The following is a 26057-nucleotide window of genomic DNA, read 5'->3' as shown; positions in this document are numbered from 1 at the left end:
CAATAATAAATAAATAAATTCATGAATAAATGAATGAATGAAAGTCTGGGAGTGGGAGGGAGGGGGACAGGATGCTGTTGCCGAATTGTATTTTCCAAGCGCTTAGTACAGTGCTCTGCACAGAGTAAGCGCTCAATAAATAAATAAATACATCAATTCACGAATGAATGCAAGTCTGGGAGTGGGAGGGACAGGATGCTGTGGCCGAATTGCATTTTCCAAGCGCTTAGTACAGTGCTCTGCACAGAGTAAGCTCAATAAATAAATACATCAATTCACGAATGAATGAAAGTCTGGGAGTGGGCGGGACAGGATGCTGTGGCCGAATCGTACATTCCCAAGCGCTCAGTCCAGCGCCGTGCACACAGTAAGCGCTCAATAAAATCGATCGAATGAATGAATAAATGAAGGAGCGTCAAAGAAGGGGGTGAAGAAGCCGGGCCGGCAGCCGAAGGGGGCGGAGATCGAAAGGGGCAGCGGGGCGGAGCAGCGGGCGGAGCTCCAGTGGCGCAATCGGTTAGCGCGCGGTACTTATACAGCAGTGCGAGCGGAGCCATGCCGAGGTTGTGAGTTCGATCCTCACCTGGAGCACAGAAAAATCATTTTGAGCGGTGGGCGGAGGGGGAAGGGCCACAACGGCAAGGAAAAGACGGCGGGGGGTTATTTAATAATAATGTTAGTATTTGTTCAGCGCTCATTAGGTGCAGAGCACTGTTGGTAGGTGGAGGGGGAGCAGGTTGTCCCACGTGAGGCTCACAGTCTTCATCCCCATTTTACAGATGAGGGAACTGAGGCACAGTGAAGTGACTTGCCCACAGCTGACAAGTGGAAGAGGCGGGATTCGAACCCATGACCTCGGACTCCCAAGCCCGGGCTCTTGAGCCACGCTGTTTCCTGCCTGGGGTGGGGGGTGGGGGTCATCCACCTCCGCCTGGGCTGACTCCCCACCTGGCTCCTTTTGAACTTTAGTCGCCCCTCCATCGAGTCTGGGGTCTCAGGGGGGCTCCTCAGGCTCTCCGGGAGGCATGGACGGTTTCCTCCAGAAAACCCATTGACAGATGCCCTGTCTGGGCATCTTTTTTTTTTTACCAAAACAAAGCCAGGGTTGACCCTGGCCCGAAGGGAAAAGGGGTAGGGGGAGCAGAGGCCCGACATTGCGGAGGGCCGGCGGGTGGGGAGTGGGATCCCTAAGGTAGATCGATTAAACTGTGAGCCCGTCAGTGGGCAGGGATTGTCTCCATCTGTTGCCGAATTGTCCATTCCAAGCACTTAGTACAGTGTTCTGCGCATAGCAAGCGCTCAATAAATACTATTGAACGAATGAATGAATCAGTGATTCCTGTCTCTCCGTCCATCTCCTCTACCTATAAAGAAGTCACCTTCCATCTCACAAGCGGCAGAGGGGAATAAGGTGGAAGATTGCAGCAGGTGGGATGGGGGTTAAAATTCAGGAAAAACTTCCCTTCGGACCAGAACAGTGGCTTTCTTCCGGCCATAGAAACCTTCGATGGCTTCCCTAATCCCGGCTCTGCCACTTGTCTGCGGTGGGAATTTGGGCAAATCACTTTAGTTCTCTACGCCTCAGTTCCCTCATCTGTAAAATGAGGATTGAGACTGTGAGGCCCATGTGGAACAGGGACTGTGTCCAAACCCTATTTGCTTATATCCACCCCAGCGCTTAGTACAGTGTACATAGTAAGTACATAATAATATTAATAATGTCGTTATTTGTTAAGCGCTTACTATGTGCAGAGCACAGTTCTAAGCGCTGGGGTAGATACAGGGTAATCAGATTGTCCCACACGAGTTTCACAGTCTTAATTCCCATTTTACAGATGAGGTAACTGAGGCACAGAGAAGTTAAATGACTTGCCCACAATCACACAGCTGACAAGTGGCGGAGCTGGAATTCGAACCCATGACCTCTGACTCCCATAGTAAGCACTTAACAAATACTATTATTATTATTATTATACCCACCCCTCTCCACATCGATCAAATTTATTGAGCTCTTATTGTGTGCAGAATAATAATAATTATTGTTACTTTACTAGGAACACCACTAAGCACTTGGAAGAGCGCAATATAACAGAATTGGTAGACATGTTCCCTGCCCACAATGAGATAACAGTGTAGAGGCAGAGACAGACATTAATTTGAATAAAATATTTATTCATTCAATCGTATTTATTGAGTGCTTACTGTGTGCAGAGCATTGTAATAAGTGCTTAGAAAGTATAATACAGCAATAGAGACAATCCCTGCCCACAATGGGTTTACCGTCGGGGTGGGTGGGGGTAATTACAGATATGGACATAAAGGCTGTGGGGTTAAGGAAGGGATGAATCAAAGGTGCAAATCCAAGCGCAAGGGCGATGCAGAAGGGATTGGGAGGGGAGGAGATGAGGCCCTAGTTGGGGAAGACTGGGAGGAGATGTGCTTTTAATAAGGTCTTGAAGAAGGTGGAGAGAGGGACCTCTGTCAGATATGAAGAGGGAGGCCATTCCAGGCCAGAGGCAGAATGTGGGCGATGGGTCAGTGGCGAGATAAATGAGATTGAGGTATATTGAATAGGTTGGCATTAGAGTAGTGAATCTGTATTAAGCATTTGGGATAATACTAGAGTGGGACGGGTGGGCGACGCGGAGAGGTTGACTCCCCCAGGACGGCCCTCGGACACTGGTTGCCCTCTCAGCCCCCCCGCCCTCGTGATCCGGGTCGTCCATCTGGCACCTTTGACTTCCACTTAGCCCCCAGCTCACCGACGCCAACTTTCCCCCAAACTCTCCATCCCAAACTCTTCCCCCTGGTCTCTGTCCCCAACTCTTCCTCACGTTGTCTCTGTCCCCAATTCCCAGACTTTAAGCTCATTGTAGGCAGGGAATGCATCTGTTATGTTGTTCCATTGTCCTCTCCCAAGCGCTTAGTACAGCGCTCTGCACACATTAAGTGCTCAATATATATGATGGAGAAGCAGCGTGGCCTAGCTTCCAAGCCGATTTGCTTGTATCCACCCCGGCACTTAGTAAAGTGCCTGGCTCATAGTCAGTGCTTAACAAATACCACAATTAATAATAATAATAATAATAATAATGGCATTTGTTAAGTGCTTATTACATGCAAAGCACTGTTCTAAGCGCTGGGGGATACAAGGTGATCGGTTGTCCCACGTGGGGCTCACAGTCTTAATCCCCATTTTCCAGATGAGGTAATTGAGGCTCAGAGAAGTTAAGTGACTTGCCCAAAGTCACCCAGCTGACAAGTGGCGGAGCTGGAATTCAAACCCATGACCTCTGGTTCCCAAGTCCGGCTCTTTCCACTGAGCCACATCGCTTAGGCTGGACCCCTCTCAGCCCCCCACCGTCCCGGCCCCTCTCGCCCGCCCAATCCTCATCTCCAATTATTATTTTTATTATTGGTAGATATACTTCCTGCTCTCTAGGAGCTTACAATCTTGTGGGGGAGACAGAATGTGTCTGTTTATTGTCCTCTGGTACTCTCCCAAGCGCTTAATACAGTACTCTGCACCCAGTCACTGCTCAATAAATATGATTGAATGAATGGAAATGAAAAAAATTCCAAGTAGGCTAAGCAACAGAATAAAAGGATATAGACAAGAATGCTATGGAGGTGGGGTGAGTATCAGACTGCTTAGGGGGTACAGACTCAAGTACATAGGTGAATCAATTAATGGTATTTATTGAGCATTTAGTGTGTGAAGAGCAATGTCCTAAGCATTAATAGGTGACGCAGAAGGGAGGGAGAATAGCTGAGGACTTAGTCAGGGAGGACTTCCTGGAGGAAGATGGGGAGAGCGATGGTTTTTTGGATATGAAAGGGGAAGGAGTTCCAGGAAGGAGAGAGGGCTTGAGCATGGGGTGGATGGTGAGAGAGACGAGACCGAGGCACCCTGAGTCGGTTGGTGTCAGAATATTGATTACATCTCCTCCAGGGGCTTTCCCGGAATAGGCCCTCTTTCCCAGACTCCCCGCCTGTATCATCTTCACACGGGAATCTGTTCCCCTTGGGCACTTGGTATCACCCCACCCTCAGACCTATAGCATTTATGTGCTTATCCATAATTGATTTATATTCATGTGTCACCCCTGTAGACCGTAAGCCCCCTGTGGGCAGTGAACCTGTACCCCTTGGGCACTTGGTATCACCCCACCCTCAGCCCCATAGCATTTATGTGCCTATCCATAATTGATTTATATTCATGTGTCACCCCTGTAGACCATAAGTCCCCTGTGGGCAGTTAATGTGTCCACCATCTCATCTATCTCGCCGCCTCTGACCTCTTGCCCACGTCCTGTCTCGGGCCTAGAACGCCCTCCCTCCTCCTCTCCAACCGACAATGACTCTCCCCGCCTTCAAAGCCTTACTGAAGGCCCGTCTCCTCCAAGAGGCCTTCCCTGACTAAGCCTTCCTTCCTCTTCTCGCACTCCCTTCTGTGTCACCGTGATTTGCTCCCCTTATTCATCCCCCCCTCCCAGCCCCATAGCACTTATGTCCCTATCTGTCATTTATTTATTTCTATGAATGTCCATCTCATCCCTCTAGACTGTAAGCTCATTGTGGGCAGGGAATGTATCTGCTTATTGTTCTAGCATAGTCTCCCAAACGCTTAGCACAGTGCTCTGCCCACTGTAAACGCTTAGTAAATACGATCGATTACCTACTCTGTTGTACTGTACTCTCCCATGAGCTGAGTGTTGCGCTCTGCACCCAGTAGGTGCTCAATAAATACCATTGATTAATTGAGTGGCTTAGAGCTGATGGTGAGGAGTTTCTGTTTGATGTGGAGACAGGATATGTTGATTATTATTCTCACTCATAGATTACTCACTCTGCCCCACTCTCATCTACCTCAGCACCGACCCTTCTCCCGCGTCACCCACCTAGCCTGGAACTCCCTCCCCGTCCTGGTACGCCAGCCCACCGCTCCCTCCACCCTCGAAGCATCACAAAGGTCACACCTCCTCAAGAGGCCTTCCCCGTTTAAACCCTCTTTTCCCCCATCTCGGTCTCCCTCCTGCGTCATCTCTGCAACCTCAATCGGTGACCTTTGGACACTCGATAGTCTCCTTACACCCAACCCCACAGCACTTATCTACATATCTTTAAATTAGATCATTACAAATTACTTATTTATTCCTATTAATGTCTCTCTCCCCCTCTAGACTGTAAACTCGTTACGGCCGGGGAACGTGTCAGCTACTTCTCTCGTACTGTACTCTCCCAAGAGCTTAGCATAGGGCTCTGCACATAGTAAGCGCTCAATAAATACGAATGATTGAGAGATTCTGGTTCCAGTAACAATGTGTGGATCTGAAAGCTGAATGGTGAAATACAGGAGGATAGAAAGAACATCGATTCTTTGGAAATGTGGGGTTGGAGAAGGCTTTTGCGAATTTTGCTTTTGCGACTGCCCGAAAAACAAACAAATGGATTTTCGAGCAAATTAAACCAAAGTGATCTTTGGAAGGCCAAATGACTCGACTCGGATTAGCATATTTTGGACACATATCAGGAAAAGACACTAATGCTAGGAAAAGTCCAGGGACAACAAAAAAGAGGCAGACCAGATGCTAGATGGATAGAGACCATCAACAACGATAACGAAAAGACCATTAGAAAGGTTGCGGATTACGGCAGAGGACAGGACGTTCTGGAGGAAGTATATCCACGGAGTCACTGTGAATCGGAAACGACTCGACGGCATTTAATAATAATAACGAGAGATTCATCATTGGTTCCAAGGCTCGCCATCTTACGTATCGGCTCTTTTCCCACCCCACCCCAGCTTGCGCTCTTCGCTGCTCCTAAACTCACCTCACCTCACTGTGCCAAGCTCTTGGCTGTCCGGCCCTCAACCCCTTGCTTAGGCTCTTCCCCCTGCTTCCAACTCCCTGCCCCGTCAAATCTTAGAGGTGCCAGCTTTTCATTTTGAGCTCAGGGAAGAAGGGGGTAGAGGTTTTTATTTGGAAGGGGTCAAGTACTAGGAAAGGAAATCACTTTCATGCCACTTCAGCACAACACCCCCATATATAGAAGTTTTGCACGTATCTTGATACTCGATTGCTTCCACTTGTCATTTACTCTAGAATTTCTCTCCCTTGCTTAGGCTGTAATCAATCAATGCTATTAATTGAGCACTTACTGTGTGGAGAACACTGTACTAAACACTTGGGAGAGCACAATACAACACGGTTGGTAGACTCCCTGCCCACAGCAAACTTACAGTCTAGAGGAAACACAGACCCTCTTATAAATAATTTATAATTTATATATACGATAGTAATTATGGTACTTGTTAAAGCACTTACTGTGTACCAAGCACTGTTCTAAGCACCGGGATAGATATAAGTTAAATCAGGTTAGACACAATCCCTATCCCACATGGGGCACACACTCATCATTCCATTTTACATGAGGTAACTGAGGCCCAGAGAAGTGAAGTAACTTGCCCAAGGTCACACAGCAGACAAGTGGCAGAGCAGGATTAGAACCCTGGTCCTTCTGACTCCTAGGCCCATTCTTGCTCCACTAGGCCACCATGCTTGTCTGTCTGTATATATATATATATTGTATATACATTGTGTATATTGTGTATATATATTGCATATATGTATTATATGTACATATATTGTGTGTTTGTGTGTATATATATATAGTATACAATGTAATCTTCTTCAGGGTAGGTTACCATGCCTGCTAACTCTATAGCACTCTCCCAAGGACTTGATAAAGCATTCTATATAAATACTCTTGATTGACTGATAGGCTACAAAGAACAACTAGGCCATAAAGTCACAATTTCAGACTTTTTCATCCCTGACTGGAAACGCTCAAGTTTTGTCAGAGACCTGGGAATGCACAAGTCTGGGAAGATAGTTCTAAAAGGCTTTTTGGGCCACCATCCCTATCACCTCTGCTGACTGGACATCTGTGACCAGTCATTCATTCATTCAATCGTATTTATTGAGCATTTACTGTGCGCAGAGCACTGTACTAAACGCTTGGAATGGACAATTCAGCAACAGATAGAGACAATCCCTGCCCAACAACGGACTCACAGTCTAAAAGGGGGAGAAAGACGGCAAAACAAAACAAGTAGTCAGGCATCACTACCATCAAAATAAATAGAATCATAGATATAGACACATCATTAATAAAATAGAATAATAAATAATATATACAAATATACACAAGATACTCCTCCCCCTTTCAGGATCCTCCTGAAAAGCCACTTCCTCCTCCAGGAAGCTTTCCCTGATTGGTTCCTAACACCTCCCCCTTAGCTTATATATTTATGTTACAGTAACAAACTCCCCCAGTTATTACTAGTCAAAGATGCTTTTACAGTCAGTTCATCCTGAGCCACTGACACCCATTCTTAGCAATTATATTTACCACTTGTATATATGACTCTACACATGCTATTTATGCATTCACCAATTTATCTGTTTCACCTTCCCGAGCTCCAGTTATTACCAGTTGTTTCCTTATTCTCTTCTTTCCCATTTCCCTGACTTTCACGAAAAATTACGCCCTACTGTCTCCACCATTCAGTTGTCAGCTCCTTGGAGGCAGAGAATGTGCCTTAGTTGATTAATGCAGAATAATTTTCTGAATCAATCGTATTTATTGGGTGTTTGCTGTGTGCAGAGCATTGTACTAAAAGTTTGGGAGAGCACAAAATGATATTACAGAGCTGGCACATTCCCTGCCCCCAACGAACCACCCAGCATTTAGTCCAGGACCGAAGGTGCTTAATACATACAATGAGGTACTCTTGTACTGCCACAGAGCTTAGTACAGTGCTTGGTAAATTTAAATGGTATTTGTTAAGCGCTTATTAGGTAAGAGGCACTGTTCTAAGCACCGGAGTAGGTACACGGTAATCAGGTCAGACACAGTCCCGTCCCACACGGGGCTCACAGTCTTAAGATGAGAAGTCTGAGGTTCATAGAATAATAATAATTATGGTGCTTAAGCACATACTATGTGCCAAACACTGAAGTAGGTAGAAGTAAAATCTCTGGTTAGACACAGTCTCTGTCCTACATGGGATTCCCAGGCTTAATCCCCATTTTACAGATGAGGGAACTGAGGGACACAGAATAATAATAACGTACTTGAGCCCTTACTATGTGCCAAGCACTGTTCTAAACACTAGAGTAGACACAAGTCAATCAGGTTAGACACAGACCCTGTCCCACATGGAGCTCCCGGTCTTAATCCCCATTTTACAGATGAGGGACCCGAAGCGCACAGAGAAATAATAATAATAACGGTGCTTAAGCACTTACTATGTGCCAAGCACTGTTCTAAACACTAGACACAAGTCAACCAGGTTAGACACAGTCCCTGTCCAGTCCCTGTCTGTCATTATACAGGTGACGGACCCGAGCACACAGAATAATAATAATGGTATTTAAGCCCTTCCTATGTGCCAAGCACTATTCTAAAAACTAGACACAAGTCAACCAGGTTAGACACAGTCCCTGTCCCACATGGAGTTCCCAGTTTGAATCCTCAGTTTACAGATGAGGGACCCGAAGCACACAGAGTAATAATAACGGTGCTTAAGCACTTACTATGTGCCAAGCACTATTCTAAACACTAGACACAAGTCAACCAGGTTAGACACTGTCCCTGTCCCACATGGGGCTCCTAGTCTTAATCCCCATGAAACAGACGAGGAACCCGAGCACACAGAATAATAAAATGGTACTTAAGCCCTTACTATGTGCCAAGCATTGTTCTAAAAACTAGACACAAGTCAACCAGGCTAGACACAGTCACTGTCCCACGTGGGCCACACGCTCTTCAACCCCATTTTCCAGATGAAGTTCCTGAGGCCCAGAGAAATGACCTCCCCCAGGTCACACAGCGGGCAAGTGGCGGAGCGGACCCTAGAACCCAGCTCCTTCTGAATCCCAGGGCCGCGATGGAAGCAGCGTGGCTCAGTGGAAAGAGCCCGGGCTTGGGAATCCGAGGTCATGGGTTCGAATCTCGGCTCTGCCACTTGTCAGCTGTGGGCAAGTCACTTCTCTGGGCCTCAGTGACCTCCTCTGTAAAATGGGGATGAAGACTGTGAGCCTCACGAGGGACAAGCTGTTGACCCGGTATCTCCCCCAGGGTTTAGAACAGTGCTCTGCACATAGTAAGCGCTTAACAATTACCAATATTATTATTATCGATCAGGCCACGCCGCTCCTCGGGGGGGAGAGTCCGGGAATTTAGGGAATGCGTCGTTCCCCTGACCGGCCACAGGGGGGCGGTGTCGGCCACGGATGACCGTGCCGACGGACCAAGGTTTTCTAGCCCGGGCGGGGCCGGGGGGGAAGGGAATGGCAACGGAGTAATAGTAATAATAATAATAATAATAATGGCATTTGTTAAGCGCTTACTATGTGCCAAGCACTGTTCTAAGCGCTGGGGTAGATACAGGGTCATCAGGTTGTCCCCCGTGGGGCTCCCAGTCTTCATCCCCATTTTCCAGAAGAGGTCACCCAGAGAAGTGAAGCGACTTGCCCAAAGTCACCCAGCCGACCAGTGGAGGATCCGGGATTCGAACCCATGACCTCTGATTCCCAAGCCCGGGCTCTCTCCACGCTGCTTAGGCTGGACCCCTCTCAGCCCTCCCCCTCGGCCCCTCTCGCCCGCCCAATCCTTATCTCCGGTTTCCTAGAATCAAAGAGCAAAGGTCAGTGGGCCGACGGTCAGCTGGACTCCTGGTAGCTGGGAGGGGGCGAGAGGAGGCCAAGCGGGGTGGGCGAAAAGTCACATCTCTCCCTTGCCTCCCCCCACTCCCCGCCCCCAAGGCCTGGCGGGGACCCTCGAATTCCATCGACCCAGGAGGGAGGGAAACTGAGGCTCGAATGGTGCGGGCAACGAGGCCTCCAGCCTGGAGGCGTGACTGGCGGTGCAGGCGGGGAGGGTGGTTTTTTTTCTTTTGTCTCTCCCTCTCCTCCACATTGGGGTGCCCATTACACTCCCCTACACTCAACACAGGGATTTGGGGGGAAGGGGTGTCCGTCGCCAGATTTAGAGGGTGTCCGCCCCTGGCCCTGTGGGGTGACTGGGGGAAGGGGAGAGGAGTGGAAGGACTCCATGGGGAGGAGGGGGCGAAGGAGCTGGGCCTGGGGGTGGCCTCTCCCCTCCCCCTCGCATTCCACAGGCCGGGACGCATCGCTGACGTAGGCGGGAGTCGATCCGGCCCCGTCGAGGCCAGGAGGGAGGGGCGACCATTTCTTGCCCCCCTCCGGGGTCCCGCCTCCACCTTCCCCCCCGTTTCTGGGTCTCCGGCCGTCCCTCTCGGCCCGGGGGAGAGTGTCTAAGGCCTCCGTCTCCGGGTGGCCCCGGCTTGCCTCTGGTCTCAGTGTTTTCCATTCTCCGCTTCCTCCCGCTGTCTCCGCCCCCCACCCCACCCCAGCCCACCCCCGCGGCCTCGGCTCCCTGGCCTTGTATGGTCACGGTCGCCGGGCCCCGCTCCGCCCCGGGGGAGGAGAGGCCTCGGGCCGGGGAGGTGGGCTGCGGGCGACCCCCAGCCCCGGCGGGTCCCCTCGTCTCCCGGCAACTCCGGAACGGGCCGGGAACCAAAAGGGGAGGGGGTCTGCACCCACTAAGCGCTCAATAAATAGGCCTGGATGAACGAACGCCCCCCTCCCCGGCCCTCCCAACGCGCACACCCACCCTCGCTCAGGTCCTATCATCATCACCACCATCACACGTACACAAACACACAGGGCCACGCCCCTGAATGTCCCCCTGAACCCCCACCCCTTCCCGCCGATTTGGGGAACCACCCGTGGACGAAGACGCCCGCGGCCCCCCCGGCTCGGCACATTCCGTCCCCGGCTCTTTCCGGCCCCCTCCCCTGGCCCCCCATCCCCGCCCACCCCGGCCGCAGCCTCCATCCTGTCCCGGCCCAAAGGCCCGCCCGCAGAGGCCGAAGTCCGGGGCCCTGCCCGGGCCGGGGGGAGGGGGATGTGTGGTGGGGAGGGGGAGGGGGGGGGTCCTGAGCGGGGCCGGGACCCTCCCCCCGCCGAGCCGGAGCGTCTCCCCGCCCCTCGGACGGAGAATGCGGCCTGACCGGTCCTGGGCACCGGCCCACAGCCAACTCGAGGCCCGGGAGCCAGGGCGGCTCCCTTCTCCGCCGAGCAGCAAGTTTATCCTGTACAGGCGGTGGAGGGGAGGGGGCGTGGAGCTCATCCTCCCCCCCCCCCCCAGCAGGCCCAGAAACAGGCTCCCCCAGTCCGGGCAGGTGGATGGGGCGGGGGGGGGGGTGTGTGGAGCTCCCCTCCAGCTCCGCTGCAGGTGACCTCACCTGGGCGGACCTGACCACACCCCCCCTCAGGTGAGCACCCCCATCCTCCCACCCGAGTCTCTGGTCAAGAGGGTGGACACACCCACGAGGGGCGGGGGATGGTGAAGTCATATCCGAGAGCCCCTTGGCTCGCAGCTCCGGTGACTTCACCGAGGCGCCGCCCTCCGAGGACGGGTGGAGGGGTGGGTGGGATGGGGATGAGGGAGGGAGAGGAAAAGAAAAGATTCCCAGCTTGCCCTGCTTGCCGCTTGCCCTGCTTGCCCGCCTCCTCCTCCTCCTCCTCTTCGCCCTCCCCCACCCCTTCAGGCAAAACCAACACGCCAGTTTCAGGCTTTGGCTAGGATGATGTTTTTTGTTGTTTTTTTTTTTTTTAATTGTCAAACGCCAAAAAAATAGATAAAATCAGATCATATAATAACAATATATATTATTATATTATATCATCTTCCAATATTACAAAACAAACCGACAGACAGACGACCATAAAGATAAATAGCTATAAAATTCTGTTTCCAATAAATAACGTTTTCATAAATAAGGGGAAGGGGGCTGGAGGGAGCTTTGGCTACAAAGGGGGAGACGGGAATCTTTTTTTTTTTTTTCGGGGGGGGGTCACAGCACCAGGGCTGGGATCAGGGAGACGGCTGTCCCCCTCCCTTGTCTCCCCCTCTCCCGGGTCCAGAGACGACCCCCACCCCCCAACTTTGGTTGGAGTCCCCCACCCGGGACACCCCCGCGCCCCCCCCCTCACCCCACTGGGCCTTAGAGCTCCTTTGGGGGCTGGGGGTGGGGGGGGGATGAGAGGAGGGGGCGTTTAAGGGTCCCTGGCTCTATTCACAGCACAAATTGAAGGTTAAAAAGGGGTGTTGGGGCGGGGGGGTGGCGCCCTCATCCTTCCCCTTTAATCTGCTACATATTAAAAAATAAAAAAATACCCTCCCCCTCGAGTGCCGCCCCCTCCCCACCAGCCCCCAAATGGGGTCCCCGGCGTGTGTGTGTGTGTGTGTGTGAGGGGGGGCCGGTTAACCCCTCGTGTACCAGGGAGGCGGTGGGAGGAGCAGGACGAAGGCCACATCTGGACAGAGCTTTGAGGCACGCGTGGGTCCGGGCCGCGGGGGGCCCGCCGCTCCCCCCCCCCCCCCCGCCCCCCCGGCTCACTCGGACACGGACAGGCGGTTGAAGATGGGCAGGCGGCGGGAGGGGGCGAGGGCGGGGGCGGGCAGGACGCCCCCCGCGCCCCCCGCGCCCCCGGGCAGCTCGAAGACGGGCGAGTCGGAGCCGCTGAGGCTGCCGGAGCTGCTGTAGCAGTCCAGGTCGGAGGACAGCGAGTGGGCCGAGGGGGTCCTGGGCAGCCCCCCGGGGAAGAGCGCGGCCCCGGCCCCCGCCAGGCCCCCGGGGCCCCGGCCCGGCCCGCGTCTGCAGGCGCAGCAGCCCGCCCCGGCCGGTTCCCCGACGGTGGCCCCGCGGGGGACGGGCTCCGGGCCCAGCCGTCCGGGCCCCCCGCAGCCGCCGCCGCCGCCCAGCAGCCCCGAGAAGGCGGAGGGCGACAGCAGGTCGGAGGGCGGCGGGGAGGCGGAGGGCGCCCGGGCGAAGGCGCTGGGGTCGGGCGGCGGGGGCGAGGCCCGGGGGCCGGGGCCCGACGGCGCGCCCGAGTAGCTGAGGCTCTGGCGCAGGGCGTGCGGCGCCCGCTCCTCGCCCGGGTGGTGGATGAAGTGGCAGCGGGCGCCGTAGGGGCACTGGCCGTGCAGGTAGAACTTGTGGCACAGCTCCGTCTTGTACTTGGGGTGGCGGCTCAGCTGGCGCAGCTCGGCGGCCCCGTGGGCGAACTGGCACTTGACGCCGTACTTGCAGCGGCCGCTCTCCTCGAAGGTCCGGCACAGCTCCGTCTTGTAGCGGCTCGACGGGGCGGCCGGGGCGGCCGGGGCCCGCAGCGGGGGGAAGCCCGGGGGCGGCGGCACCACCGGGGGGCTGCCCGGCCCGCGCCCCCCGCCCTCGATGAGGCTGATGGAGCGGACGGGCGGACGGCCGACGGCCGACGGAGCCCCGCGGGGAGGCTCCGGCCCGGGGCTCCAGGGGCTCCGCGGCCCCCAGCCCAGGGAGTCCGCCGGGGGGTCCGAGCCGCCCTTGCAGCGGGACGGGTCCGGGCTGCAGGCCGAGGGCCGGCGAGGGAAGGGAGAGGCGTCCAGCTCGCTCCCGTTCAGCGTCAGGAACCTCTGGAGCGGGGGGGAGGGGGGGGGGAGGGGGCAGAGACACGGGGAGAGAGACCAGGGGGTCGGTGGTCACAGGGGGCTCCCCGTCGGGCCGAGCCCCGAGCCCCTCGACCCTCTCCGGCCCGGAGCCGTCCAGCCGGCCGCCCGGGAAGGACCGGCCCCCCGGACGGGACCGACCCCCCAGGACGGGCCCGGACGCCTAGGCCCCGGCCTGTGTCCCTCCGCAGGACCCAAAATAACAACTCCCCGGCTCCCCTCCCCCTCTCTCCGCCACCAGGCCCCCTCCCCCTTCCTCCTCCTCCCCTCCCCCCTCCCCGTTTCCTGTCCCTCCTCCCTCCCTCCCTCCCGCCGCCACCTCGCAGAGGGTAAACAGCCTCGCCCAGAACCCGAACCCAAGTCCGGAAACGGGGGGGGGGGGAGGGGAGGGGGAAGCAACAACCGGGGCCTCGAGGCCAACCCTTCCCCCTCCTTCCCTCTCCGGCCCTTCCCTTCCCCGGTTCCCCCCCGCGGGACGATCCGTCCCGAACCGGGATACCGGGATCACAAAGCCCACCCCCCCCCTCAAAAAAAACCAACAGACACACACACTGTCACCAACACACCCATTCTCCCCAACACACACACACTCTCTCCCCAACACACACACTCTCCCAAAGACACCCCCAAGATCTGTCCTTTCCCCCCCCTCCAGTCCCCGTCCCGGATCCGCGACGTCTCCCGTCCCAAGTTCCCTGTGTCCCGGAGGAGCGCTTGGGGCAAGGCCCCTTACCTCGTACAGGGCGCTTAGTTCCAGGACGGAGGACATGGCTGTCGCACGGTCGGGACTCCGGGGGTCCTGGTTCCCAGCGAGCGGCAGCCCCCCGCCTGCTTCCTCGGCTGTCCGGTGCGGGAGCTGAGCGAGCCCGGCCCGGGCCTCCCGTCTTTATGGGCTGGGGGGGGGGGGGGGGCAAGGGGGCGGGGAGGGGATTCCGGGCCCCCGCCTCGGGCCCGCCCCCTTCCCCTCCTTCCCCTCCTCCCCCTGCGGGGCCTAGGGGCTGGGGAAGGGGGAGGAGAGGCCGGCCGGGAAAAGGAGGGGTCTGGGGGCGGGGTCGGGAGCGGGCAGTTCCCGGATTGGGGCGCCGAGGAGGAAGAACAGAGAGGCAGAGATCCAGAGACACACCTAGGCCCGGAGAGACGGGGCCGAGGGCTGGGGGGTGGGAGTCACCGGGAGACCCGCGGCGGGAAAAGGAAAAGGAAAGCGAAAGGGGATTGGAGCCAGTGTTTGTGTGGGGGGCCGTTGGTGCGTCTGTTTGGGGAAGGGGGCGGTTGCCAGAGTGGTCACCGAAAGGCCGTGTCCGGGAGGGGAAGCCCCCCAACGCCCAGCGAATCCCTCTTTCCCTCCCAGCCCCCATCTGGGATCTCGGGGGGGGGGCCCACGACCCCCGGACTCTGCTCCGGCTCTTCTCTCCGTCGGGGATCCCTCCCTTTCCGCTTTCTTCAGCCTCAGTTTCCCCCCCCCCCCGGGGGGCGGGGGTGGAGGGAGAGGAGGGGACCAGGGGACCCTCGGGGTTTGGGAGTCCACATCTGGACTCAGAATCTGGAATTGGAGGCGGCGCGGCCAAGTGGAAAGATCCGAGTTAGGAGAGCCGGGTCTTAATCCCAGCTCCGTCGTGGGCCGGCTGGGTGACTTAGGACAACTCACTCAAGCTCTCAGGGCTTCGGTGCCCTTAGAGAAGCAGTGTGGCACAGTGGCAAGCGCCTGGGGCTGGAAGGCAGAGGACCTGGGTTCTAATTCCAGCTCCACCACCTACCTGCTGCTCTGTCCTCGGGCAAGACAGCCTGCCCTGGACCTCAGTTATCTTAACTGTCACATGGGATCGGATACCTGGTCCCCGTCCTACTTAGTCTGTGAACCCCCTGTGGGATCAGATTAGCTTGAGTACAGTGTTTGGCACAAAGTAAACACTTAACAGATCCCACAGTTATCACTGTAACCTCTTAAACGGGATGTTACCCCTTGATTTTTGAAAACGGTGTCTGTTAAGCTCGTAATAGTAATGTTGGTATTTGTTAGGCGCTTACTATGTGCAGAGCACTGTTCTAAGCGCTGGGGTAGACACGGGGGAATCAGGTTGACCCACGTGGGGCTTACGGTCTTAATCCCCATTTTACAGATGAGGTAACTGAGGCACAGAGAAGTTAAGTGACTTGCCCACAGTCACACAGCTGACAAGTGGCAGAGCCGGAATTCGAACCCATGACCTCTGACTCCAAAGCCCATGCTCTTTCCACTGAGCCACGCTGCTTCTCATACAATGTGCCAGGCACTGTCCTAAGCCCTGGGGTAGAGACCAAAGTAGTCAGGTTGGACAAAGACCTTGTCCCACATGGGGCTCGCCATCTTAATCCCCATTTTACAGATGAGGTGACTGAGGCACAGTTAAGTGACTTGCCCAAGGTCACGCCGCAGGCAAGAAGCAGAGCCGGGATTAGAATTCAGGTCCTTCTGACTCCCAGGCCCATGAACTATCCACTAGACCACACTACTTCTCTCTCCTCTCCCGACCTCCTCCTTCTAAGCGCTGACTGTGTGCCAAGCACTCTTCTAAGCGCTGGGGTAATAGATACAAGGTAATGGGGTTGTCACACAACCTCAAAGTCTTAATCTCCATTTTACAGATGAGGTCACTGAGGCACAGAGAAGTGACTTGCCCAAGGTCACACAGCAGACAGTGGCATAGGCGGGATTATATCTACCCCAGTGCTCAGTACACTGCCTAGCACATAGTAAGTGCTTAACGAATATCATAAAAACTCTCAACAAAACCCTACTCTTCGATCCTGTCTAAAGCCCATCCACGTATGCTTTCCCAGCACTTAGTACAGGGCTTCGCACATGTAAGCGCCTCATAAATAAATAAAATAAAATTCATTCATTCAACAGTATTTATTGAGCACTTACTATCTGCAGAGCACTGTACTAAGCACTTGGAATGTACAATTCGGCAACAGATAGAGACAATCCCTGCACAATGACGGGCTCACAGTCTAAACGAACAAAATAAAATGAATAGAGAAGCAGTGTAGCTTAGTGAAAAGATCATGGGCTCGGGAGTCAGAGGATGTGGGTTCTAATCCCGGCTCCGCCACTTAGCTGTGTGACTTTGGGCAAGTCACTTCACTTCTCTGGGCCTCAGTTACCTCATCTGTAAAAAGGGGATGAAGACTGTGAGCCCCACCTGGGATAACCTGCTTACCTTGCATCTACCCCAGAATTTAGAAGAGTGTTTGGCACATAGGAAGTGCCTAACAAATGCCATCATCATTATTATTATTATTATAAATACTCTTACTGCTCTCGTATTGTGATCCCTGTATGCCTGCTGACTTTGACCGGAAACTACTGACTTCAGTCAATAGTTATTTTCCGAGTGCTTACTCTGTGCAAAGCCCTGGACGCTTTCGGGGTGGGGGGACGGGGACCATAAAGTTATTTGACATGGACCCCCCCACCCTGACCCCTCGGTCCCAACTAGGAGTTGACAGTCTATCAGGGGAGTGGGACTTTGGAGTCAGAGGTCATGAGTTCGAATCCCAGCTCTGACACTTGTCAGCTGTGTGACTGTGGGCAAGTCGCTTCACATCTCTGTGCCTCAGTTTCCTCATCTGTAAAATGGGGATTAAGGCTGTGAGCCTCATGTGGGACAACCTGATTCCCCTATGTCTACCCCAGCGCTTAGAACAGTGCTCTGTACATAGTAAGCGTTTAACAAATAGCAACATTATTATTACAATAAATTGTAGGGGAAAGCAACCAACTTTAGCTAAATGCTGTAGGGATGAGGGCCAGGACCCAAGGTGATGAGGTGACAAGGAAGTGCTAAAGGGTCTGTAAGAGGTGGTAGGTGAAACATCAACCTCCAGGAAGGCCTCCCAGAGGAGATGGGCTTCCAGAAGTCAGTCAGTTCATCGTATTTACTGAGTGCTCACCTTATCCCGGCTCTGCCACTTGTCAGTAGTGCGACTGTGGGCAAGTCACTTCACTTCTCTGTGCCTCAGTTACCTCATCTGTAAAATGGGCATTTAGATTGTGAGCCTCACGTGGGACAAGCTGATGACCCTGTATCTACCCCAGTGCTTAGAACAGTGCTCTGCACATAGTAAGCGCTTAACAAATACCAACATTGTTATTATTGTATGCAGACCTCGACCTCTGTACTGAGCGCTTGGGAGAGTACAAAAGAACGGCTACATTCCCGGGCCCCGGTCCAAAGGGGGAGGCAGACATTAATAGAAATAAATCAGTGACAGATATGTACATAAATGCTGTGGTGCTGGGAGGGCTTTGGAGGATGTAAGCGGGCCGGGAACGGATCTGTTTATTGTCATATTGTACTCTCCAAGCGGTTAGTACAGTGCCCTGCACAAAGTAAGCACTCAGTAAATAGGATTGAATGATGAGCAAGAGATGGGCTGCGAGAGGGACCAGAGGATTATTTTGTATTTTGGAGCTTAATAAATCCCATGATTATAAGCGGGTGGGGAATTGAGTTCTGCTCAGCGACGCCGACCCCCCTCTCCCCCACTTCCCCTCTCCCTCGGGGTTCCAGCCGCCCCCCCGGCTCGAATGGATCAGACACGGGACCCGATGGGATTATTTTGTATCTACCACAGCATTGAGCGCCGTGTTAGGCACCTAGTACGCACCTAATAAATACTACACCTGGGGTCTGGAGATGGCACTTCTCTTCAAAGCGGATAAATCACGGCCTAGTGGCTAGACCCCGGGCCTGGGAGTCAGAAGGTCATGGGTTCTAATCCCACCTCCGCCACCAGTCTGCTGTGTGGCCTTGGGCAAGTCACTTCCCTTCCTCTGGGCCTCAGTTCCCTCACCTGTAAAACGGGGGTTAAGGCTGTGAGCCCCATGCGGGACAGAGGTGGGGTCCAACCTGGTTAGCTTGTATCCACCCCAGCGCTTAGTACAGTGCTGGGCACATATGAAGCGTTTAACAACTACTCTAAAAAGAGGAGGGGTGAGGCCGGTGCGGGAGTCTGATTCTGCCCTGAGGACTCTCTTCTGGTGGGGAGGGTCTTAGTGCAGTGATAGGGCTATTTATCCCTGGGGGGAGGAGAAGAAAAAGGGGGTCCATCCCACACAGCTTTTGCTTTTGATCCCTCCCCCTCTGGACCGTCAACTTGTCGTGGACACGGAATGTATCTCTTCACTGTTATTTTCTACTCTTCCAAGCTCTTAGTAAAGGAGAAGCAGTAGGGCCTAGTGGCTAGAGCCTGGACCTGGGAGTCAGAAGGATCTGGGTTCCACACCAGGCTCTGCCCCTTGTTCACTGTGTGCCCTCGGCGCAAGTCACTTCACTTCTCTGTGCCTCAGTGACCTCATCTGTAAAATGGGGGCTGAAGAGTGGGACCCCCCCCCCACGTGGGACATTGACCTGGTTAGCTTGTATCCATCCCAGCACTTAGTACAGTTCCCAGTACATAGGAAGCGCTTAACAAATATCGTAATTACTATTATTATATTATTATTATTATTGTAGAGAAGCAGCATGGCTCAGTGGAAAGAGCCCGGGCTTGGGAGTCAGAGTTCATGGGTTCGAATCCCGGCTCTGCCACTTGTCAGCTGTGTGACTGTGGGCAAATCATGTCACTTCTCTCTGCCTCAGTTACCTCATCTGTAAAATGGGGGTGAAGACTGTGAGCCTCACGTGGGACAACCTGATTCCCTTGTATCTTCCCCAGCGCTTAGAACAGTGCTCTGCACATAGTAAGCGCTTAACAAATACCAACATTATTATTATTATTATTCTCTGTGCCTCAGTAACCTCACCTGTAAAATAGGGGAAGGAAGAGTGGGAGCCCGAGGTGGGACAGGGACTGGAGCCACACCCAATACCTCGTATCAACCCCTGCGCTTAGTACAGTGCCTGTTATTTTGTAAGCGCTTAACAAATACTTCAATTAGTAGTAGCGATAGTGGCCCAGCATGTAAAACAGTGTCTGGCACACAATAAGGGCTTAAAAAAAACCTCAATCATTATTATTATTATTAGTAGTAGTAGTCCAGTGCTTAGAACAGTGCATGGCACATAGTAAGCGCTTAACAAATACCTCAATTATTATTATTACTAGTAGTAGTAGTGGTAGTAGTTCAGTGCTTAGAACAGTGCCTGGCACATAGTAAGCACTTAACTAAAACCTCAATTATTATTATTAGTAATAATCCAGGGCCTAGAACAGTGCCTGGCACATAGTAAGTGCTTAACAAATACCTCAATTAGTAGTGGTAGCAGAGAAGCAGCGTGGCTTAGTGGAAAGAGCCCGGGCTTGGGAGTCAGAGATCAAGGGTTCGAATCCCGGTCTCCACTTGTCTGCTGTGTGACTTTGGGCAAGTCCCCTCGCTTCTCTGTGGCTCAGATACTTCATCTGTAAAATGGGGGATTAAGACGGTGAGCCCCATTCACTCCTCTAATGCCAAGCTACTCAATATGCCTCATTTATCTCGCCACCGACCCACCGCCCACATTCTGCCTCTGGCCTGGAATGGCCTCCCTCTTCATATCTGACAGAGGTCCCTCTCCCCATCTTCTTCAAAACCTTATTAAAAGCACATCTCCTCTCAGCCTTCCCCAACTAGGCCCTCATCTCCTCCCCTCCCAATCCCTTCTTCATCGCCCTTGCGCTTGGATTTGCACCCTTGATTCATCCCTTCCTCAACCCCACAGCCCTTAAGTCCATCCTTATATTTGGTAAGTGTTTCTTGTGCTATTTTATCACGTGACCTGTATCTGTAATTTCCCCCACCCCGGACTGTAAAGCCGTTGTGGGCAGGGACTGCCTCTCTTTATTGCTGTATTGTCCTTTCCGAGCGCTTATTTCAGTGCTCTGCACACAGTAAGCGCCCAATAAATACGACTGAATGAACGAATGAGTGAAAGACTACCTTGTATCTATCTCAGTGCTTAGAAGAGTGCTTGGCACATAGAAAGTGCTTAACAAATACCTCAATTTTTATTAGTAGTAATTCATTCATTCATTCAATAGTATTTATTGAGCGCTTATTATGTGCAGAGCACTGTACTAAGCGCTTGGAATGTACAATGTTAATAATGATGGTATTTGCTAAGCACTTACTATGGGCCAAGCACTCTCCTACGCCCTGGGATTGATACAAGGTAATCAGGTTGTCTCACGTGGGGCTCACAGTCTTCATCCCCATTTTACAGATGAGGTAACTGAGAATCAGAGAAGTTTAGGAACTTGCCTAAAGTCACACAGCTGATAAGTGGTGGAGGTGGGATTAGAACCCACAACCTCTGACTCCTAATCTCTGACTCCCAACCTCTGACTCCCCTGCCCCCAGGCTCTTTCCACTAAGCCACGGTGCTTCTGTAATAAGTAGACATGGGTTCTAATCCTGCCTCCTCTGCTTGTCAGCTGTGTGACTTTGGGCAAGTCACTTCACTTCTCTGCGTCTCAGTGACCTCATTCATTCATTCATTCAATAGTATTTATTGAGCGCTTACTATGTGCAGGAAAATGGGCATGAAGATGGTGAGCCCCATGTGGGACAACCTGATCAGTCATGGGTTCGAATCCCGGCTCTGCCACTTATCAGCTGTGTGACCATGGGCAAGTCACTTAACTTCTCTGTGCCTCAGTTACCTCATCTGTAAAATGGGGATGAAGACAGTAAGCCTCACTTGGGACCACCTGATGACCCTGTATCTCCCCCAGCGCTTAGAACAGTGCTCTGCACATAGTAAGCGCTTAACAAATACCAATATTATTATTATTATTACCTTGTATCTCCCCCCAGCGCTTAGAACAGTGCCTGGCACACAGTAAGTGCTTAACAAATACCAACATTATTAGTAGTAGTAGCAGTCGTCGTCATCCAGCGCTTAGAACGGTGCCTGTACATAATAAGTGCTTGGGAAATACTATTATTATTATTATTATTATTGTTACTCAACAAATATGACTGAAAGAATGAAAGCAAGAATGAGTGACTGGGGGTCAGGGAGGGCAGGAGCCCTGGGGTGGGCAGGGCCGCTTACGATGGAGGAAGCCGGAGCAGGGGGCAGTGGGCCGGGGCAGTGGGCCGGGGGCAGTGGGCCGGGGGCAGTGGGCCAGGGCAGTGGGCAGGGGGCAGTAGGCTGGGAGCAGTGGGCCGGGGGCAGTGGGCCAGGGGGCAGTGGGCCGGGGCAGTGGGCAGTGGGCCGGGGCCAGTGGACAGTGACCCGGGGCCTTCGACTCTTTGCTCGGGTTTCCGGCCTCACCTGCCACTGGCTCGCGTGAGTCAACGTCAGGGTTCCTGGAAGCAGGCCCGTGACGTGACGTGGGGGAGGGCGGGGGGCCGGGCCTGCCGGGGTTCCTCTCCCCCAACCGCGGCCCGTAAACAGCTCGTGACAGACCCAGACACGCGTCCTTTCCCTCGGCCCGCTCCCTCCGCCCCCGGTCCCCGCTTCCCAGATCTGTCGCCCGTGGGGCTGCAGAAGCGAGAAAGGCCCGGGAGGGAAAACAGAAGGGACTGGAGGGCGCAGGGCTGTGGAAATCGGGGGGTGGGGGCTTCTCTCCGAGGTCCCCCCACCCCACTTCAAGCCTCCAGCCCCCCAGGAGCCCCGCTCTCCGTTTCTCTCGGGAAAACAAAAGCCCCCCACCATCTGCTTCTGCCCCTAAGGTTTGGGTGTGCTTTGATCTCGCCCCTCCAGGCCCCCAGGACTCTGTCTTTCTTCCAAGGAGGACCCAGGCATCCCCAGCCCCAGCTCTGCCCTGGGGAGAGGGACGCTCGCTCCCTCCCCTTGAGCAGCCGATGTCCCCCCACCCCGGCCCGATGAGGATGGAGCCATTTCCCTTTTCTCACCGGATCAGGATGCCAGGCCGGGGCTGAGTCATCTGGGGAGCCCTCCACCCCAGACCCCTCAGGGAAGGAGTAGAGGCTCAGGGGCTGGAGAGGAAGGAGGTGGCCCCCCCATTACCTGCCCCCTCTCCCGCCCCGAGGTTCTCCTTGCGGGGAGGGGGGCACTTTGATCCTGAGTGGTGTTGGGGGTCCCTAGGTTCTCCCAGACTCGTCCTTCCGGCTGGTTGTCCCCCTCACCCCAGGCCCCAATTCTTCTTACTATAATAGCCCCCTGCCCTACCAAAATAATTCCTTCTCCCCAACACCCCCTCCAGAACAAGAGTCCCCTCCCAGCCCCGGGCTAAAACTCCTGTGGGGAACAGGGTTGGGTCTCCTGTCTCTCTCTTCCTCTGGACTTGGCCCCTCCACCCGCTCACCCCCTCTCTGGGCCTCCCGCCCCCCCCAGGGGTAAGGCCCGTAGTCCCCTTCCCGCTTTCTCCTCCCCAGAGCTAACACCAGCTTAGGGGCCTCGTCTCCGGATCTCCAATGCTTCCTGCTCCATGTAACCCCGAGGCCTGGGGATCCTGCCCCCTTCCCCCCAACCCCCCTCCAGACTTGAATTCCTGGGCCTCAGGTGTTCAGATCCCAGCCCGGCTTGGGCACCGGGCCCAGGGGAGAGGGGAGAGTCCAGGAATCCGGGGGAGTTAAGTGCTTGGAGATCCTCCAAGGGGAAGTCCCGTTGCCATGACTCTTCCCCAGAATCTGGGATTCCCCTCCGGAAGGCTATTGGGAAAGGGCAGCTGGGGCCCCGGCAGGGTCCGGGTTCGTGGTGGTGGGAAATCTGAGGGATGGGAGGAAATCGGAGAGGTGCAAGGGGGAGTGGTCACTAGGACACTGTGCTCAGTCAACAGCAGAGAGAAAACCCAGCTAAAGGTTAGCCCTGTGCCCTCGAGGAAGCTGGCGGGCCTGGGAGCCAGGACGCCTGGGGCTTTATTTGGCTTTCCATCACCCTCCCACACCCCCAGTGTGAGTTTATGCCTAATCAGGCACACGTGTGTGCGGCCCTGCCTGCACACTCAACTCACACACATATATATGTGTGTGTGTATATTGTATTGTTTATATACATTTGTGTGTATTGTGTATATATATGTATATATTTTGTGTGTATTGTGTATATATATGTATATATACAATACACACACACACACACACACTATATATATGTTGTTTCTGGACAGGCTAGGGGCCAAAAGGACCCCAGACCCAGCTCCTGATCCTTTGTCTCCTGCTCCTGTTGAAGACCCTCTGGGTCAGAGTCAGACCCTTGGGCCAGGCTGGGAGGCAGGAACCTGGGTCCTACGTGGAGGGAAGGAGTAAAACAAAGGGGCATGGGGCAGGGCGGGGGCTGGAAACAATCGGAGCTAAAAATATCCATTTCCTGCCCTGCAGACTGGGGGATGGGTGCGCGGAGGGGTTTGAGCAGGTTTCCGGGGCAAAGAAGGTTGAGAACAACAGTGGGGAAAGGCAGCATGGAAACTGCAGGGCTGTGAGTATGTCTATGTGGCTTTCTGGGGGGTGTGGCATTGTGTCCCTGGGTATGGGTGTGTGTGCGCACACGTGCGCCGATGTCATAATGTGTGTGTCAGTGTGTTTGCGTCCTGCAGAATGTGTGTCTGTGCCGGAGAAGACGTCTGGGTGGCGGGAGTGTGTGTGTGAGTGCTAATGTGCCTGTGTGAACTTTGGGCCTGGGGCGGGGAGGGGGCAGGTTTGTTTGTCTGTGTGCGCGGGTGTGTGAGCAGGGATGTGAGCAGGACTGCTAAGAGAGGGCAGGCCTGGTAAGAGAGAGGCAGTGGAGCTAGAGGCCTGCGCTCAGGCTAGGAAGCTGGAGAGGTCACAGAGGACCGGGAAGGAATTGGGCCGAAGGAGGCCCCCGCTTTCTTCCCTTTCAGCTTTGGAAGACAACAAGGAATTTCCCTCAACGGACCCAGCCCCCCTCCAACCTCCCGAGGAGCACAGCTGGGTTCCAGATGTTGGTCCAAGACAACCCCCCTCCCCAGGCTCAGAGCCCGGGTCCCCCTCCCCTTTCCCCGTCCTTCTCCCCGGGGTGGGCGGGACCTCGGTGCCCTCCGATGGGCAAATTATGAGGTCGGGCACCTGGGTCCCGGGGGCGTGTCCTGCCAAGAGGCGGGGAGGAGTAGACAACCGAGGTCCCGGATTGGAGGGGGACGGGGAGGGTGTCCCCACCTTTCACTAGCCTTCCCCTACGTCCCTTCCTTCCCGTCCTCGGCGCCTAGCACTCTCACTTCTTCTTCTGGACCGAAAATAAATCCCAACCCGTGGCTTCCCCCTCACCCACCCTCCCCTCCACAGTTTCCCTCCACTGCACAGTCTCCACCCCCTCCCCAGCAACCCCTCAGCCCTGCGCTCCGGGGTGGGGCAACCAGGAGCCCCCGGCTTCCCAGCCTCAGGGGGAAGGAGCCGTGGTTCCCGCGTCCCCATCGGAGCCGCAGAGGTTCCCCCCGCCCAGGGGGAGTGAGGGGGTGGGCTTCCCGACCCCCGCTGCCTCTTCTGAGGTGGGCCTCCCGGACCCCCCCAGGTCGTCTGAACCTTCCTCCCCCCAGGTGGGGGGCGGTGGGGAAGGGTTAAGGCGGAGACCTCCTGCAGAAGGCCCGGGCCCGGCCCGAGCACCGGACCAGGGTCCAGAGGTTGGGGTGACGTGGAGGTTGGGGTGGGGTAGGGAGAGAGGGCGGAGCTGGGGGCCGGCGACTGCTTCCGTCCCTTCTCTAGTCTTCCACGGGACCCCGAAACCTGAGGAGGGATGAGGAAGGCAGTCACCGGGCCCCGGCTCTCCCCCAGCCCCATTTCTCCTGTCTCTCCTGCATAGGAGCGCAGCAAGGGGGGTCACGGATAATCCAAACGCTGAGAGGACAGGGGCGTCTCCCCCTCCCCCGGCCCCCCGAGCTGGTTGGGTCCTCCAGGCCCCGGTCCTGGGTCCCCCAGATCTCCCCGTCCCCTCCGGGGCTGGGGCTTGTCCCCCCCGCCCCCACTGGTTTCCCCCAATTCTGCCCCACTGACCCAGGCTCATCCCCACGGCCTTCTCACGGGGGTGGGGGGTCCTCAGGTGGGTCCCAAGAATTGGGGCGCCCCCCTGCCCTACCCCTCAAGACCCCAGTAATCGGGATGGGGGAGACTAGGATGGGACCGGGCTGGCTGCTACAGAGGAATTGGTCACCTCCCCTCCCCCCTCCTAAGATTTCACTTCCCCTCTTCGGCTTCCTCTTTCCGCCCAGCTGAAGGCTGGACCGGACCAAAGGGGACCCTGGATTCTGGGTCCCCAGAGGGCGGGTGGGGGAAGGGACCTGGGGGACCCGCTCCGGGACCCGATGATCTCCGGGGTTGGGAGGTCCGTGGGGCTGGGAGGGGAGTGCGAGCGGGACGCCCGGGGCCCTGCCAGGGGACCCCGTTTCTCCTGGCCTGGGAGGCCCGGCGTGACCCCCCCAAAGCCTCGGCCCTGCCCGGGGCCTGGGCCTTCCCAAGCCGGGGCGGAGGAAAGAGGCTGGTGACCCCCCCCAGCCTGGTTAACCTGGAAAGCCCCCCCCACCCCTGTCCCAGCCTAGAAGGACTCAGGAGTCCGGTGGAAGGGAGGGGGGATGAAAAGCGAACAACGGCC

General features: G+C 55.1%; 1 protein-coding gene and 1 non-coding gene across 2 annotated transcripts; one reads left to right on the top strand and one right to left on the bottom strand.

The window, feature by feature from the left end:
• Positions 1–498: 498 nt before the first annotated feature.
• TRNAI-UAU lies at positions 499–591 on the top strand. The gene is given in 2 exon segments: positions 499–536; positions 556–591. It is a non-coding gene; the product is annotated as a tRNA-Ile (tRNA).
• An 11483-nt stretch (positions 592–12074) lies between these two features.
• On the bottom strand, positions 12075–14448 carry ZFP36 (ZFP36 ring finger protein). Its single transcript, XM_029064804.1, has 2 exons — positions 14318–14448; positions 12075–13551 (listed from the first exon to the last, which is right to left on the bottom strand). Exons 1-2 carry the CDS (start codon positions 14351–14353, stop codon positions 12493–12495), a joined length of 1095 nt encoding a protein of 364 aa, XP_028920637.1. The 5' UTR covers positions 14354–14448; the 3' UTR covers positions 12075–12492.
• Positions 14449–26057: the final 11609 nt, after the last annotated feature.

The sequence above is a fragment of the Ornithorhynchus anatinus genome, chromosome 5 (genome assembly GCF_004115215.2).
Source record: "Ornithorhynchus anatinus isolate Pmale09 chromosome 5, mOrnAna1.pri.v4, whole genome shotgun sequence".
In the NCBI taxonomy this organism is placed as follows: domain Eukaryota; kingdom Metazoa; phylum Chordata; class Mammalia; order Monotremata; family Ornithorhynchidae; genus Ornithorhynchus; species Ornithorhynchus anatinus.
The sequence above is the reverse complement of the archived record's forward strand: the minus strand, read 5'-3'. Positions and strand labels throughout refer to the sequence as shown.

What these genes read in the sequence shown, in the direction of transcription:
- ZFP36 (XM_029064804.1), bottom strand. Translation starts at nt 14,353, where the DNA reads ATGTCCTCCGTCCTGGAACTAAGCGCCCTGTACGAG. An exon ending in AACTAAGCGCCCTGTACGAG is followed by an intron (nt 13,552 to 14,317) that starts GTAAGGGGCCTT and finishes CCCCCGCTCCAG; the next exon opens with AGGTTCCTGACGCTGAACGG.